This window comes from Eleginops maclovinus, chromosome 12, assembly GCF_036324505.1.
Source record: "Eleginops maclovinus isolate JMC-PN-2008 ecotype Puerto Natales chromosome 12, JC_Emac_rtc_rv5, whole genome shotgun sequence".
Taxonomy (NCBI): domain Eukaryota; kingdom Metazoa; phylum Chordata; class Actinopteri; order Perciformes; family Eleginopidae; genus Eleginops; species Eleginops maclovinus.
Window position 1 is genome coordinate 15,082,593 of NC_086360.1, and position 17,494 is coordinate 15,100,086.

The following is a 17,494-nucleotide window of genomic DNA, read 5'->3' on the forward strand; positions in this document are numbered from 1 at the left end:
TAATTGTATGTACTATTGTTTATGTATATGTTTTCGCTTTCAGTTGTGTGTATTTGTATAACCAAACTAGGGATGGAGGCTGTCAATCAAATTCACCTGTCTCTAAAAAAAACTAAAATCAACCAAATACAAAATGCCCTTAAATAACTAATTCCAGCAATATTAGTTATTTTAATTGGCAATATACCACAACATAAAAAAAAAAACTTAAGGTCAAATAACAGTTTAAATTAAGTTTTTATTAAATATTCACCAATATTCAAGAGAAACTGCAAAAAGAGATAGTGTGTATTAATATTCAGGAGTTAAAAACCTCACAGCTTTTCTCAAATGAAAAGCAGAGGCCTCTTTGAAGCATGAGTACAAAATGAATAAAAGCGGAGAGAAATCTTTAAAAAAAAAAATGAAACATTAAAACAGTTTAACTATTTGAACAGTTGTGAAAGCCATGCAGAAGGGAAAGAAATATGTTACATTCAGCAAGCTGGAAGCATCAAGGTGTACTGAGGCACATTTTATACATTTCTTCCACACATATGAAATTATTAATTACAGTATGTTTTGATGATGATGTTATTGCTGGCTTAACTTGCAAAATAAACTATATAATACAAAATGTAACCTGTAAAGGTTAAAAACTGAACTAATTTAATCAGTTTGACTGCAGCAGAATTTGCATCTATTTTTATAAAAAGGAAAATGGCTCTGATCACCAACATGGAACCTTTTTTCAGTTATTCAAGAAAATCTGTTTTATTAATACCTAAGAGGTACGTTATTAATATCAGTTGCTGCTGAGGAAAACCTGTATTTCTGAATGTGCTAGTGACTCTGATGTGCTTGACGTCTTTTGATAATATAAAATAATGTACCTGGCTTTGCTGTTTCTATACTGTTAGTAATTTCCAAAAATGGTTCATACTATGTTATGCAAGTGATGATCTGCTCACAACCTGTGTATGTTGATGATATTGAAGGTGCAAATATTATGGAAGTCAACCTTTTTAGAACAACTTGAGCATGAATAGTTAACGGCTGTTAATGGCTGAGAAAGAAATACAGTAGCTACATTACGGAAAGGTTGATGTAATCTTGACTAAGGCTGTCAGCTCTTGCCCTACTATCACTGTCCTAGTGTTCTGTGTGATGATGTGGATTGAACATTGAAATGATTAGAGGTTGTTTCTGAGAGGTTTTTGCTGGCAGTGTGTTTTATGCATCTCAGTATTGTGCCTCTGGAGTTCCAAATATACAGACTCTTGTCGTACATACAGCCCATCAACTGTTAACACATGGTAGACACACAGCAGAATTATACTTTTAACAGGGAAACCAGGAAAGGGGAGGCCTATTTCTTCTAGGTAACATGGGTTTAACCTTATACCTTTTTGGCACATGCTCAGCAGACTCATTTTAATGCCATTTCTACACCCAGGATACAGCTGATAAAGACAGATCGAGGCACAAGCCAACAGCCTACATCTCTTAATTAATTTCCCTTGACTGTATCTTTTACCTGATTTGGTTACCTTTAATAAATTACATTCTGACAGGCTACTGTCTTCCACATTGGATAGAAAAGTATTTCAAAATATATCTTTTGGTGATGTTTTACTTCTTCTAATGATATGGTTACAGGGCAGCATTTAGGAGTTTTGAGTACAAATCATTTAGGTTTCCAGGGCTCTACATTCTCCAAAATATAAGTTACTATTGTTGCATTACAGCTTTCTGGGGCTAACATCAAAGTGAGCAAAAATGTTAACAGATGTCTGACTGTCTAGTACAGAGAGGATATCTTTTAAGTAAGTGTGATGACCTTTGGTACCACCAGGCTGACTGTGATTGAACTACAGCATAAATTATTACGATAGATCATTCCACAATTAATCAAAATACAATTCACACCAAATAAACAGCTAAATGTGTTCTAGAATTCAGAAAGGAATATTTTTAGATAAATGAACATCCTAAAAAACAGTCTTGAGAAATAATAATATAGAATTAAATATTAAATAGTTTTATACAAGTGTACAAGGCATGTAGCACTGCAGTGACAGAGTTCATTAAGTCACTGTAGGAGCATTACAACAGCAACAACATCCTTATGTTTCACAATGCAGAATCATTTGAATGTTAGTTTTTTAGTTAATACATTCAGCATTTTACGTATCATTGTCATTATTGGGTGCACATCATCATTGGAAGACTGTCTGACTTTTGAAAAAATAACTGACCGACTCCCACAAAGCAAGGATCTTGTAAAGAAAAACACATTTAAAGCAAACGTCAAATAAAGTGATTCTTCTAGATTACTGTTATCCAGCACGCAGTAGCCCAGGTAACTATTGTTGTAGTCAATTGCAGATATTTGTATAACAGAATTAGTCGGTATCAAGTCAAGGTTTGACCGTCATTAAGAATGACAGCAAACCACAAATACCATAATCATTAATTGGCTGATTATTTCAAAAATGTTGCCATGTAGAACAAATACATGATATTTGAAATGCTAAGCATGGTTATTCCTTTTCAACCCAAATACTTTTCAACCACTTTTTGCCTGAGAGTACAGACAAAGCTGCATAATTGCTTTTTTTAAGTGAGGGTTTTATTCACATCATGTAGCCTGTCGTCGCTTTAGTAACAAGAAGACTGCTAACACTTAGGTCTAATGTTTAAGTAGCACTATTGATCACAGATAACCCGTTCTATTGAAAACACAATGAGCATTTGGAAGTGCTAGCCATTATGATGCTATACTGAAGAGGACCTGAAGTTGAAATTCAGCATCAAGAGTTGGGAGTCTGGGGTGGAGGAGTCCTGTGCTCTGGGAGCCTAGGCAGCTTTCGGTTTATGCTCGGCTGTTTGCTTTCTTCTCTCCATCCTCCCTCTTTTCCTTTCTTCCCGTCTGCTTTCTCCTTATTCTGCCTGCACAGTTTCAATGCTCGGGATATAAAAACGTCCAGGTCGAAAAGCCGCTCTCTTTGCTTGACAGGAAGTGACTCCAAGGAGTCATTGTTTACTGGCTGACAAATGGAGGACGTAGAAGAAAGGGGTTGAGATTCTAGGGAAGGAAAAATTGTCGAAGTGGGTGAAGATACTGTTTGAGGTGACTGAAGGGGAAATGGAGAGGTGGGAGATGAGGGGAGAAGTGAAGGGAGTGAAATAGAGGAAGACGTGACAGGCAGAAGTGGGCTAAGTCTGTCTTCTTCATACTCAGGTGATGGTTGTTGCTCAACTTCACCGTAGTGGAAAACAGAAGTTGGGAGGTCAGTTGGGGTGAGAGGGAGAGGGGGAGAGGAGATGTAACTCGAGGGTGAGCGTGGCTCCACAGAAGGGCTGGGTGAGTGAAGATGAGACTGGGTACTCTCCACCCAGCGAGAGATCTCTTGGAATAAATCCCCGCTCTCCTCTTCTTCCTCCTCTACTGCTTCCTCCTCTTTCATCCCTCTCTGGTCTTCCATGCTGCCACCAATGGGCTCAGAAGGCAAAGGGAGGCTGTTGATGTTACGCTTCCAATGAGACAGATCCAGGATCAGCTTAGGCTCTGAGTAGTGTTGAGGCTTGCCCTCCTTCCAGGCAATTTTATCCAGATAAGAAGGAGAGCCCACTTTGTAGTCACAGGAGCGTCCACAGTCAAGTTCCCCATATCCCAAACCACAGGCCCGTTCCAGAGAGGAGTGAGAATTTTCCAGGAAGCGTTCAGCTGAGCTGCTGTGGGAATACTTGCGTGGGTCCACCTTTAGAGCAAAGATGTTAAGTGTCAGGTGGGGAGGGAGAAGGTGATACAAGGGTAATAGTTCAATCCAATTGCATTGTGTGTTGGACTGCTTTCATTAATGCTACTCTTAACTACATATGCTTTGTATTGTGTCATTAGTAAATGGTTGTACAAATCAGTCAGTGCATGTGAAAAAAACAAAGCATATCCAACCTGTGCCTCTTCTATCAGTGCCATGGAACTGGCCCGGGGGTCTCTCTGCACCTCCTCATCCTCTGTAGTGTCTCCCAGGTCAGAAGTCATGTGGGCAGGGGGCATGCAGCGACACCTCCCGTCTGACTGCTGCCAGGACACTTCTGCTGATAAACTGTTCTCATACCTACAGGAGAGCAGAAATTACTTGTAATAACTTTGCTGGGCAGACCTTTCTGTTTTAAACTATTATTTGCATGTTGGCTTTCAGTTTTTATCTTAATTTATTTTTGTATTGTATATAGAATACAAGTGTAAGAGAATAAATTCATTACTTTTCCCAGTGGATGCTGGAGGCCTGACTGTTGCTGTTGCTGAGGCTCTGCTCAGTGACAAGGCTGTCCTCCAGTTCGTCCTCGATGCGGAAGGGATGCGAAGAGGTGGGCTCATCCGCGGGACAGGAGTACTGCTGGAGGAAAGCGTGTGACAACGCTGCCTCAGCTGTGAGCCGATCTATGGGGTTAAAGGTCAAGATACGCTGAAGGAAGTCCACAGCTGTGAGGAGAGAAAAGAAAGGGATCGATGAAGGGAAGAGGATAAATAAAAATACAATGTATGTTCTTCTTAAAAATATAAATATCCCACTATCAGTGCTAATTTATTTATGTTCGACCTTCCTTCACATCTCTACAGATTACTCTATCCCTTCAGCACCCTCACAGTTTAGAAAATATAGTGTTTTCTGTATCTTTATTTACATAATCCATTTATCTTGTTTGTCCCTGCTGTATTTAATATTGCTTATCCTTCCTCTTCTTAGCACTACCTTGAGCATCTAGTTCAGGCAGCAATTCAGAAAAGGGTTTCTTCACTCTCCATCCATGACTGACATAGGAAGGCATCACCTGGGAAAAGGATGATAGGGGGTTAAAATATGTGCATTACTGTGTGGTTATATATTTTTGCACATTTCCCAGTACTCCTCTTGGTTAACTCCTACAATACAGATTATTGTAGTTAAAAAGCAACACAAAAGCAGGGCTCTAGAGAGAAACATGACATACATGGACATATTAAAAAGATCATGTTGTAGACATATGACGAGCAGCAGCCACTGAGGTGTCACCTGTAGCAAGTCCTGCCTGTCCTCCTCTCTCAGCACCGGCACTGTGTCGAGAATCAGCTGCATCTGCTCCAGTTCATGAGCGCCTGGGATAGAGGGAATCAACCAATCAGAGTGAAGCAAAGACGAGACCAGCATCAGTTACATAAGCAGAATCAAATGTGACTAATTAGTGTCAAACAGGATCACTTGGTGGTGTTAGCTGTCGAGTGAAAGAAATAACAGGGTAAGGCTGTTCAATAAGAAATCTGAAGATAGGATAGAAAAGGCAGCAGTTTACTTTTTAGTTCGCCTTTACTCAAAGTCTATGGACAGAAATGAACCACTCAACTTAGAAAATTATAGTTTTTTCAGCTGATGAGTGGAGGCCCTGAATGTGGTGCAGCAAGACATGCAAAATGCATTCGCTTTTCAGGTGAGAGCAGAGCTGTTCCTTTCCCCACCACTGTTATGCAGGGTGGGTTTGCCCTTTTGATGTTTCAATCAATCTAATGGGTGCCAGTAGATGGTGCTACATAAACACACTCACCTCTCTGAGTAACAAGCAAGCAGTGGTATTGTATTGGGATGAAAGTGTATTGGCAAACATTTCCCAGTCTGGGATTAATAAAGTAAATCTTATCTTATTGCTTCCCCTATGGTAAACAAAGAACTTGTGATGTATAAAAACTGATGCTCAAGTATAAAGCATGGCAAACATCTCTGACCATGTGTGAAATTCTAACAAAGAAGAACACCAGGGAACAGATAGAGTTTATGGCACCATCTCTCCTGTGGTGTAGAGGGCTGCTGGAGGTCAAATCAGCCTGTCAGGAGGAACTACATCTGCTTTAGACAGAGGGAATGTTTCTATCATCATTGTTATTCTGGTCAGGCAAAAAGGAGCCTGCAGAAAGATAGTAATGTATCTTTGGTGGAGGACGGTATGTAAAGGAAAACTCTCCATAGCCCTGAATTGATGCTACTTTGTCTTTTTATTTTTGGATTTCTTCTAGTAAGAACTTTAAACGGCGAAGGACACAAAGGTGTGTTTGAATACAACTGATTTACCGGATTGTATCACTGTATAAACTTAGCCACTTGTCTTGTTTTAGTGTTTAATCTTATTTAGTTTGGTGCCTATTATTGCTAAGATGTTAAATAGAGGTGTTTGAGACTTCTTTTTTTTCTGCTGAATACTAAAGATATCTTCGTATTTTCTATGCCATCAACAAAACGATGCGCATAATCCAAATGTTCCTGCAGGACATCAAGGTCATGACTCTTTAGAGGACAAAAATCTAAATCTAAATCTATTAGAGGACACAGCATGACAAACAATAGAGGTACCTGCAAACAGCATGCGTCCTGTGAGCATCTCTGCGAGTATGCAGCCAGCGGCCCACATGTCGATGGCCTTGGTATAGTTGTTAGGGGACAGGAGCAGACGGGGGGAACAATACCACTTAGTTACCAGACCCTCGGAGAGATAGCCCTAGAGAAGGAGTTGAGGGTGTGAGTGAGAAAGAAAATGGGGAGAAGAGGGAGAGGTAAGTAAAATTAATTATTTACTGTAGTTAAAGTACATTAGTGATGAACATGCAGAAGATTAGCTTGTTACAGGGTCCTTTGAGATAACAAGAGATATTTTGAGTTACACCCACAAGGCTTAGTCTCTTTATATCAGCAACATGAGGATGTAAACAGGCTTCTGGATACACTCTGCAGTAAACATTGTCCTTATCTCTATCTTCATTTATGGTGTTTCACTGAGCCTTTGATGCTCTACTTTTTGAACAACACATGTCCTCTCATTACTGATGCTCCAACAAGGCCCCCGTCTGCTTTTTCTTTTGTAAATGTTCAGCTTGTGAATAAGACTGATAATGATGTGCATGGAGGCAAATATATTCACATACAAACCATAAGTATCTGCAGAGTAATGAGAATCTGCCTGTTACTATCATTAACGCTCTCATGGTCTCTTATATATCACTTCACCTCTCAATTTCTCTAAAAGCTCCACCATCTGACCTTACAAAATCTCAAAATCCCTAAACTTACTACATGACATTTCCATTATTTTCCTGGCCTTGAATCTCTACTCAGCCAATTTTCACTGCCCCAAGCTCCTAAACTGATACTATATAAGACTATAGACTGCACAAAAATGCTAAAATTTAGCCTTACACATTCTTAAATAATTGCATATTTCTGGAGGCTGCAGGCTAGTTTCATGCTGGCTAGAGTGTCTCTATACATATAAAGTTAACTTGCTTCCTGCTGACATACTATCTCTAAATGTTTTGTGTGTTTAAAAAAGTGGCCCCACAATTAGGCTTCTTCTGTCTTTTTCTCCCTCCGTCCTCTGTCCTCGCTGCACTTCTTCCCTTCTGTTTTCCATCACCACTTTTTTGAAGTTTTCAGGCCACCAGAGTAACATTTCTCATACACTACTAAATCCTATGTTCAATGAGTGGGTGTTAAAGAGCATTACTCAGTTGCTGTAAAAAAGGAGTTATGAATTGAAGTTCAGTTTAACTTCGCTCTTCAGCTTTGCTGTTTTTCTTTTCTCTTTGCTCCTCCTGTGTGGCCTCTCCCCTTCTCTGCTCTCCTCTCCTTTCAATCCTCTTTGCCCCTGCATCATGTGTAGCCTTATCTTTATGCTCTCTATTCCCTGTATTTTGCCCTCAATGCACCTTTTTTACTCCCTCCCCTTCCCCTCCAGGCTCTCCCTTATTGCTGCCAAGGGATGACAGAGCAGAAACTGATGCTGAGTGTTCAATGATGCACACACCTTGCCTTCTATCTGTGTGTTTTGACAGCACACTGTGTCACTCTATTTTGATCAATCTCTCCATCCCAGTTATTATTTGACGGACAGTGTCTTTCAAGGAGTGTGACAAAAGTACAACATTTTGTAGGATAGAATTGTATTTGAAGATCATTCATCTGAACTGAAAAAGAAGCACATTTAGTTCAAATGATTTATGCACAGATGTGGCCTCCCATTTCATTATGTAACTATATTAAGACTGTTTTTAGCATACAGCTATTCCCCATTATTAAATGTGTGTTGGACTTTTTTACCGTTTTCCTTTTCTGTCATCTTCTACCCTCTTGTCATCCCCTCCCACTTGCCTTTCCACCCATTCCCTTAATCTGAACTCAACTCATTGTTTCTCTACATCAGCATCTTCTGCTTTGACTGTCACTTGTTTTTCTTCACACTTCCTCCAATTTCTCCTTTCACCATGTCCTTTCTTCTCCTCCTTTATCACCTGTTTCATCCTTTGCTCGGTTCTTGTCAGTTCCACTCTGCTCATTTGACCTGTCTTCTCCTACTCCCCTCTGCATCACTTCTTTTCATCCCTTCATTTCTGTTTTTTCCCCAACACTTTCCCTTTTTCACCTTTCCTATCAATCTTTCACCTTCATCCAGGCCATGAATAATTTTCTAGGCAGATCCAGTGCTGCCTCAGCAGGCGACATAAACACTCCATGGTTTTAGTTGTGTTGACGGTAAACAACATCACCAATTATCTTTTCTCTGACTCTTTTTCCATTCTCTCTTATTTCAACCTTTCTGTTATATCTGTTTGCCCCAATAAATGTTTGTCTGTGTAGTCAGAGGACCGCATGTAGACCGATTGTTGAACAGCATTTGAAGCACTGCAGAGTCACAGTGTGCTGACAAAACATCTTTGAATACACACAGACCATGTTACTGATAAAAGGTAGGAGTGATTTCTTTGGAGCAATTATTATAAACAATACAATCTGAGCCACCAGTCATGTTTTATGGCCAAACATGAAAGTAAAAACTATCTGTGGATTTCACATCACAGGAGTCAATACTGCCCGTGTATATTTCTTCAAAAATGTTTTAAAAAAGCAGTGATTTAGTTCTGCATTATTAAATAACAGAGAAGAGGCTGGCACATTCACTGCGGGCATCTGCTTTGGTGTGAACACTGCATCACAAATAACCCGCATTATCTTACACACACACACACACACACACACACACACACACACACACACACTGCCATTAACACAGGCACACACACACACACACACACACACACACACACACACACACACACACACACAAACACACACAAACACACACACACACACACACACAACTCTGGTGACAGACACATCAGCTGGAGCAGACTCGACATATCCAACTCAGAACAATCAAATTCACGTCAGCAGTTCAAAATTAGAGTTTAATGTGCAGCGAGCACTCTCGTTGTTTAATAATGCATCCCCTTAATCAAAGCTTTGAGGCAACGTCTGCAAAAGAAGAGGCTCATATTGCAGCACCAGACCAAGGGAAAAAAATATATCTGTAAGAGCTCAAAGTACTTGGTGTTGAATAGTCAATCTATGCATTAATTTGTTCATGTATCCTTTCATCTATCATCATCAGGCGGCAGTGGCTTAGTCTGTAAGGGCTTGGACTGGAAAGGGTTGCCAGTACACGTACTGATTGGACCAGGAAAATGGAGTGAGCTGTTAGCTGGAGAGGTGCCAGTTCTCCTCCTGAGCCACTGCCGAGGTGCCCTTGAGCAAGGCACCAAACCCTGAAACTGCTCGCTGGCGCCGGGTACCTAGCAGCCTCCCTATTCTGCCACCTCTCATGCATGTGTGTGGTTGTTTGTGCATGTATATCATCCTTGCTTGTGCATGTATATCCTCCCTGTGTGTAAACACTACAGAGTGGGGAAATCTATCCATCCATTTGTCTATCTACCTAGTGACCAGTAGTTGAAGCCTGAACATAGTATTCTCTGACAGGTAGAGCATTTTCTGTAGGTACATGGTGTGAGAGCTATATGCTAAACACAGAATGGGGAACAGAGTGAGATAGTTTCTGATGTCCTGCAAGACCCAAACTGCCTTCAAAGCTCTTACTTTTTCTGTCTTTGATATGTTATTTGTACCAACTTTCCCTATCATTCCTATTTGCACTTTTTCTCACCCTTCTTCTTTTTCTCCCCTTACTGCATTGTTATTTTCACCTCCCCTTCTTTCACCCTTCCATGACTTTTCTCATCCTTGCTCCTCATCTGTTCTTTTCCCCCCTCCTCCTCCTCCCCTCCATCTAAACCCCCTGTGTCTATGCCCAGCTGATCCCCAGTCCCGTGCTCTGAGCTGACAAAGATTGCTTTTCACAAGAGCTCCTCTCCCTCTCCACATGCACAGACCTGAAGAACACACACACACACACCCACACACACACCCACACACACACACCCACCCACACACACACACACACACACACACACACACACACACACACACACACACACACACACACACACACACACACACACACACACACACACACACACACACACACACACACACACACACACACACACACACACACACACACACACACACACACACACACACAGTCCTGCTAGTGTTACAGTATTGTGGGATCTTCTTGCATAATAAAGCAGCACAATGGAGCAGTAAATAGTCATATCCATCTCTCAGAAGCCTTTATCTACAATGGACAGGTTAATACAGGGTTTGATTAACACAACACTTACATACATACCAGGCAATGTGTAATAAAAGATGCAAGTAACATACAATGAAGTATAATGTCAGATAAGACATCGCATACACCAGGCAACAATTATTCTGTTTTTCCATTGTTTATTATTATTTTACAAGAGGATTATTTGGCAACAATCCATGTTTAAAAAGTATCCTTTGCCACACAAGTGCAAGGTCTTGTGCACGGCTGTCCTGACTATCACACTTTTTCTTCCCTCATTGACAGTGAGCAGAGATAATGTTTAATATTAAAATATTCTCCCTGGATTCATCTATCAGTAGCAGAGCAGCCCACACTATGTCAGACTGCAATGAGAAGATTGAAAATCCTTATTTTAACAACAGAGTGGACAGAGATGTAAACCTTAATGCTGGCTTGTCTTCTGAAGATTATGGCTTTATAAAAATTAATGTAAACTTGTTGAGAGATCAGGAGGCTTAAGAGAATAATGATCAAAGGCATTTATTGGCTCTACTAAAAAGAGCACTTGGCACATTTGCAACACCTACATGTCCTACAAAGAAATATACCATAACATAAGCTAAAAGCTGGAAATGTTTGTACTGTGCTGCTGATTTTAGAAACTTCCAGTTAATATTGTTATTTTTGATCATCAGTCAAATACTTTTCATTTGAAAGACATCAAACCAGTATGTGTATATATCAAGCTAAACATGAAGAAAACATGGACATGTGTACCCGCAGTAGGCTATATATATGTGTGGTATGGGTTTCTTCTTCTCTTACCTTATGGGAATAATGCGGGTCGACTATACGGGCCAGCCCAAAGTCTCCAATCTTGAGCAGCAGTTGGTCTGTGTTGATGAAGATGTTGGCAGGCTTTAGATCTCTGTGTAGGACGTTAGCTGAGTGAATGAACTTCAGTCCCCTCAGCAGCTGGTAGAACAGCAGAGTAGCATGACCTGTTTCATGGAAAAGGGTCAGATATCAGGAAACACCACCTACTTTCAGTCTTCTTATTTCCATAACAATGGTTACTCCTAAACTTAGTGAATATGCTTCATTATGTGTTATTGTGTACAGCAAGTATCGATAGGCTCATCTACAAAACGAATAAGGGGAAGATTCAAAGAACAAGCTATTTTTTTTGCGGAATCATTTCATATGGGTAACACTGTTTTGGCACATAAAGTCATAAAGGCGGTTGTATCACTCAAATACTTTCCAAACATGTTTATTTAAAGGATACAAACAAGCTGAATGAATGAATCAACATGTTCTGGGCAGAATTGTAATGTGACTTTCAAATGTGTGACTTTTGAATTAAACACTGTCTCAGTAAAAGAGTGTCTCAAAAGGACTGCGACTAAATCCAATAATCTGCTGTGTAAACAAAGCCAGCAGTGCTGCAGAAACAAAACAGTAGTGTTTCAACAAACTGTGAAATCAGATTTTACTGTCCACATTTAAGCAAAAATAATATTTTGTGTTTGTTTATACTTTGATCTTTCCATTTCCTTTTTATTTCCCTTACCTGTGGGTAGTGGTCCTTGTTCTAGCAGCCGAGCCAGATCTGTCTCCATGCACTCTTGCACGATGTACAGGGCACTCAGCTGGGTCGGGTCTCTGGGCAGTGGTCGTCCATACGGAGCCAAAACCTCATGAACACTCACCACGTTTTCATGGTGCAGCCGGCGGGTGATTTTGACCTCCCGCAGAGCATGCTTCACCGTCACAGCATCGCGCATCACCAACTTTTTGATTGCCACACGCTGTCCGGTGCGCTCATCAACAGCTGAGAGGACCAGGCCTGTTACACCTGTGCCGAGAGGTCGAAGGTCAACAAAGTGACCACCCAGGTCAAAACCATGAAGGAAGAGGGGGGTCTCTTGTCTGGCCATGATAGCTTCGTCTGCAGGTCTCAGGGACATATGTTAGATGGTTGTATATACTTCTAAGTAGCTTGATGGAACTCCAAAATATCTAAATTGAAAGTGCTTTGTTATATATTGTGCACATTAACTGACGAGTATATATTTATTTATAAAGCTGGTGCATCTAGATGTCTGTTCTCTTTTAGAAAAGACACAAATAAGTACAAAATCTAGTCTGCTAAAAGGTGGTGGTAGTTTGAGGGGCACCCATAAGTTCCAGTAGGGTTACTTATTCCACATTTGGTTCCAAAATTGCAAGTAGGTTTAAAAGAAACACAATTTTTCCTTCAGGCCTACGAAGTGTCTTTGTGCATCATCTTCACCTCCTCTGCTGGTCCTGTGTGGGTAGATTCTTATTGAACAATCCTTTTACTAAAGCAGCTGAGAATCCACTATGTTCCACATCAAAAACAACCTATGAGGTTAGTACTTGCTTAATAAAACAAAAATGTTCTAATATTTTCCTCATGACACGTGATGAAGATGTCTCTCTGTTCCAAAGATATGTTGTGATGTTGTACTCTGCTGCAGGGATGCACTTCTAATCTCTCACTGTATTTTCTTGCGCAGATAGTAAGGATGTCAGTGAGTCCTATCAACATTACCCAGGGCAGGGTTATCCATAGAAACAGCCCTCTGTGTGGCTGATCCTGCTCTTACATGTGTAGATGCATCATGGGACGGCAGCAGGAGGACAGCCAGTAATCCTCATCGACCAGTCTTCGATACTGAGGTAGGAGGCGGGGTTAGATGAATTGAATCAATTCTGTCAGCTCCTCCTCTTCTTCCATGATACCAGTCAGTCAGTCAGTCAGTCAGTCAGTCAGTCAGTCAGTCAGTCAGTCAGTCAGTCAGTCAGTCAGAAAAGCTCTTTCAGTGTGAGATCCATAGTTGGAGGGTGGTCAAATCCCAGAGCTGTGGTACTGTGGAACTGTTGCATGTGTATAATACCTCAGTAATCAGTTTCCTGTTGCCTTCTCATGAATGTAAGGGGTTTCAGCATCAGGTCGTGATCACTGTCGAGAGATAATGCTATTAGCTGAGTCGCACAACACATCTGTTGCTGAGGAGGAAAAGAGGTGAACATAGGAAAATAAAAAGATAAAAGTAACACATGAACAGAGCCAGTGTGTTAACAGGGTCTGTGTTGCTGGAGAGTTGCCATTACAAAACACTAAATGGCACAGTAATCTAATCTAAGACTTAACGTGCCCTAGAGAGGATAATAACATATATTCAGTGACGCTTTAGTATATGCTGTGATGTTGTTGACCTTTCAAGCAGAGAGACAATGACAAGGTTAAGTGGATTACCATGGCATCATCATTGTTTTCAATGATAAGCCGCTCATTTTCTGATTGCATCAGACAGCATAACTTTCTGATTAAAAGTGAATAAATCTACCCAACACCTGAGTTTTATATCCACCACTTGAAAGGTCATATACTGGTAGAAAACAAAAGCATTGCCTTTTTCACACCCCTGGATCCCTGGGATGCAAAAGCTCAAACAATCCATAAAACACATCTCTTTGCTGTCAAAGGCCTGAGGGCATGTTTGCTTTTCTTTCTAGAAAAGAGGATGTGCACTCAATAACTGCTCTTTAAGCCTTCAACTTACTTGCAAACATACTCCATGTCCATGTGAGCCTCAGTCAGGCAGATAGTCAGAGGCTGACAGCGTGTAAGCTGAGAACAGAGGCTGGGAGAGAGGGAGCATTGACAGTGTTGCTGGGTGGGAGGTGCAGTGCTGAGCTCACTTTATATATAATGCATAACCATTGGAGATGGCGCTTGGGGTTCTCACTGTGCCTTTATTCTGCATATTTGTTCAGCTTATGCAACCATAATACATGTTATAAATACAGATAGTTTGCAGTTTGTTGATGGAATGCTGTAAAATGCATTCATTTGCAATTATGAAGTCCATTGTAAATGTGTTTATACAACACTGGCTTAAAATATAATTTAATTTAGGTTAAGGCAGACAGTAAAACTAAACTCTTCACTCAGCTCAAATATGATGTGGTGATAGCAGATGAGAGGGTACATCATGTTGTACTCTGGCTTTGTGTAGTTGCTTTAGTGTCCATTACTGTTTTCTTCCTCTTGTTTTACTCTATTTACTCCCCAACTGGCGTTAATGTAGTTATAGTTTAAATGGAGAATGCTGCATCCTCTTTGCACAGTGACTTCATGCAGCCGCCTTTGTGTCCTCACAGTAACGCCCCTCTGACAGAACAAAAACAGTAAGGTTGAAGTGCATCTAATAAAGCATAAAGCTCCATTTACAAAAAGAAAAGGAAAGTAAACCAACTACAACCAGACCCGTGCTCCTTTTAGCTCCTCAACCAGCGTCCCGCTATATTCATCTCTATGCAGTAGCTGTTCGCTGTGCAATAACAAGAGCAAGAAGAAAGAAAGATAACAGCAGCAACCAGCGGTACTCACCGGAGCTTTACGCAGCCGCAGCCTGCGGTCCAGAAACAAAGATCGGGGGAACAGATGTGAGAGATACGGGCCCCTCGGAGGAAAGAAAGTGAAACACGACCGGATCTCTCTTTTGTGTCCCTGTGATTCAGTCAGATGATATGGGGGGACAGCCGGTACGGGTCGGCATTGGGGAGATCCGCCGAGATAAGATAAGCCAGAGGAGCTGCTATAGAGCCGGTTATTGTGGGAGACTGTCCTCACTCTGTCGGGGGAGAGAGTTGAAAAAGGGAGGAGGAGGGATCACCCAGATCAGATACATGTACCAGACCTGAGAGTGGCTTCAACACACACACACGCACGTGCGCACACACACGCACGCACACACACACACACACTGCACCATGAAGGTCTCTCTCTCTCTCTCTCTCTCTCTCTCTCTCTCTCTCTCTCTCTCTCTCTCTCTCTCTCTCTCTCTCTCTCTCTCTCTCTCTCTCTCTCTCTCTCTCTCTCTCTCTCTCTCTCTCTCTCTTTCTCTTTGGATGCTGAACTCATTGGTCTCCATTTCAACTTGAGAAGAGAAATAAACGGAATATTTAAATCAGTTAAATTAAAGCCCAAACCAGCCTCCATCTTGTTCTAGCTGAATTATTATTGCTTGATCATTATAGTCATCTACCATCCCGCATGGTTTTAGTGTTTGAGGTTCCCCTAGAGAGGAAGATATGTGATCTTCTGTTCGTGAATGGATATCTTTATAGCAAGGATGCCTCTGCCATTGTTACATTCAAGTTTGTTCATGTTCAAGACAAACAATTGATGAAAGATGGTGAAATTAAATGTTCTGGTTTCCTATATCACTAGTTGGTCATATTCCATATTCAACTTGAGATTCATTTTGTGATCAGTTTCTTTGTTCTACTTTTGCAAATAAAACTTCTGGCAAACCCAAGAACCCTTTGTGAACTTGATTAACTGCATGGGTATTTGGCCCTTGTGAGGGTGTATGTTTACAAAGCCTGTGGTCATTCTATCCTTAGTTCAATCTTAAAACAATATATTAAAGAGATGCCAATTAGACTTCAGGGGAGGAGTAATAAAAACATTGGGGTGTTATATGTATCATCTCCGATTGGTTGTGACCACCCTGCTTTTCATCGGGTTCCTATTAGAAATAGTGCAGCAAAGAAACAGAAGGGGATCATTGAGGATGAACAGAGGTGCTACAGGATTAAAAGAGAGGAGAGAGGTTAAGTCACCTATAATGAACGGTCTTATCTTATGGCTCTGTCAATGACAAGAGGGACAGGGAGGGTTCTACATTTTTTGTTCTATTTCTGCTGCATTAAATGCCATACTAGGGATTTTTAGTGTAAGACATCTAAAGTAAAAGGGAGTCCGTATCATCCTGTGATCTTAATGTTAAGATTGTCCCTCTCCCACCTTCAACAACATGAACACACCACCGTTTTACTAATGTCATTGTTAAGTTGAAGTGTACAATAGTGATGCAGAAATCTGATGAATACTCGACTTACATATCTACTCATTCAATTCTAAGGTCTGTACTTAATAAGATTGTAGGTTTGATGTAAATATATCTTGTTAAGAAATAATGCACAGCTAGATACACATGTTTATTGTGTTATTATAGAACATGCTCCAAGTTATTTTGGTCTGTGTTTGCTCCTTCTCCTGTGTGACCAGGAAATAAGACTACGAGCGGAATGTAGTGAAAAGGAAATTGTAACATACTTTTGTTGTTGTTACGTCAAATCCTTAACGTTCTTTTTTTTGGTAACAGGGAGGCTGTCAGAAATGTAAGGACAATTTTGCAAAGACTGCACTCTATTGTACCAGCTAGGTGAAATGTACCAAAACCTCTTTCTAGCACTTTTGTGTAATTTGGGACAACTGTGAGTTAAATTTCCTGAAATAATTTCCAAGGGAGGATTAACACATGTAAGTTATTTTATAAGGACTTAAAATGCAAGCTAAAGGCAGGAGGAGAGTCATTAGCCACTGGGGGTTAGCCAAGCTAGATATCACTGGCATCTTTTTAATAACACTGCTACAAAAGACTGAAAATAAGCAGAAAATGTATGTATAAAAGAAGAGCGAATATCAGTCAAGCACTTGGATCTATTTCTGCCTTTTCTAATTAACACTGATAGCATCTGACAAATACAGGCATGACAGTGTCAGCAGTGGGTGGCTACAGAAACACAGAGCAGACACACAGACACGGCTGCTGACAAAGTGTGGTTATTATATATTATTGTGTTGTGCAAAGAAAGGTGAAGGAGTGAAATCAAAATAATACATTGTTGATACCCTAATAGTTCTCTCTTTTTTTGTCTTGTTGTTTCATAAAAAGGTACAAAAAGTCCATATTATCTCCCTGGCAATTCAGTTCAAAAGCAAACTGTTAGGGGTAAGCTGGCATTTTCTGCTACTTGTTTGATGTCAAATATTGCAGATGTGGAATGAAACAAAATAAAACCAGGAATGAATCTAGTATTAGAAATGTTACGTGAAGGAATTCTCTGGACAAGAGTCTTCAGCTCTGCA

General features: G+C 40.6%; 1 protein-coding gene across 2 annotated transcripts; it reads right to left on the reverse strand.

The window, feature by feature from the left end:
- Positions 1-256: 256 nt before the first annotated feature.
- On the reverse strand, positions 257-13,321 carry mapk4 (mitogen-activated protein kinase 4). Of its 2 annotated transcripts, XM_063896418.1 has the most exons (9): positions 13,155-13,293; positions 12,095-12,379; positions 11,347-11,522; positions 6,369-6,513; positions 5,043-5,125; positions 4,743-4,821; positions 4,252-4,471; positions 3,938-4,103; positions 257-3,743 (listed from the first exon to the last, which is right to left on the reverse strand). In XM_063896418.1, the coding sequence occupies exons 2-9, from the start codon at positions 12,306-12,308 to the stop codon at positions 2,793-2,795; spliced, it is 2,034 nt and encodes a 677-aa protein (XP_063752488.1). In that variant the 5' UTR covers positions 12,309-12,379; positions 13,155-13,293; the 3' UTR covers positions 257-2,792. The 2 variants fall into 2 exon arrangements, with proteins under 2 accessions (XP_063752488.1, XP_063752487.1); XM_063896417.1 differs by having other exon boundaries at positions 12,095-13,321.
- Between the last annotated feature and the right edge of the window lie 4,173 nt (positions 13,322-17,494).

What these genes read in the sequence shown, in the direction of transcription:
- mapk4 (XM_063896417.1), bottom strand. Translation starts at nt 12,491, where the DNA reads ATGTCCCTGAGACCTGCAGACGAAGCTATCATGGCCAGACAAGAGACC. An exon ending in ACCCGCATTATTCCCATAAG is followed by an intron (nt 6,514 to 11,346) that starts GTAAGAGAAGAA and finishes CTCCTTCTCTAG; the next exon opens with GGCTATCTCTCCGAGGGTCT. An exon ending in TCCAGCATCCACTGGGAAAA is followed by an intron (nt 4,104 to 4,251) that starts GTAATGAATTTA and finishes GCTCTCCTGTAG; the next exon opens with GTATGAGAACAGTTTATCAG.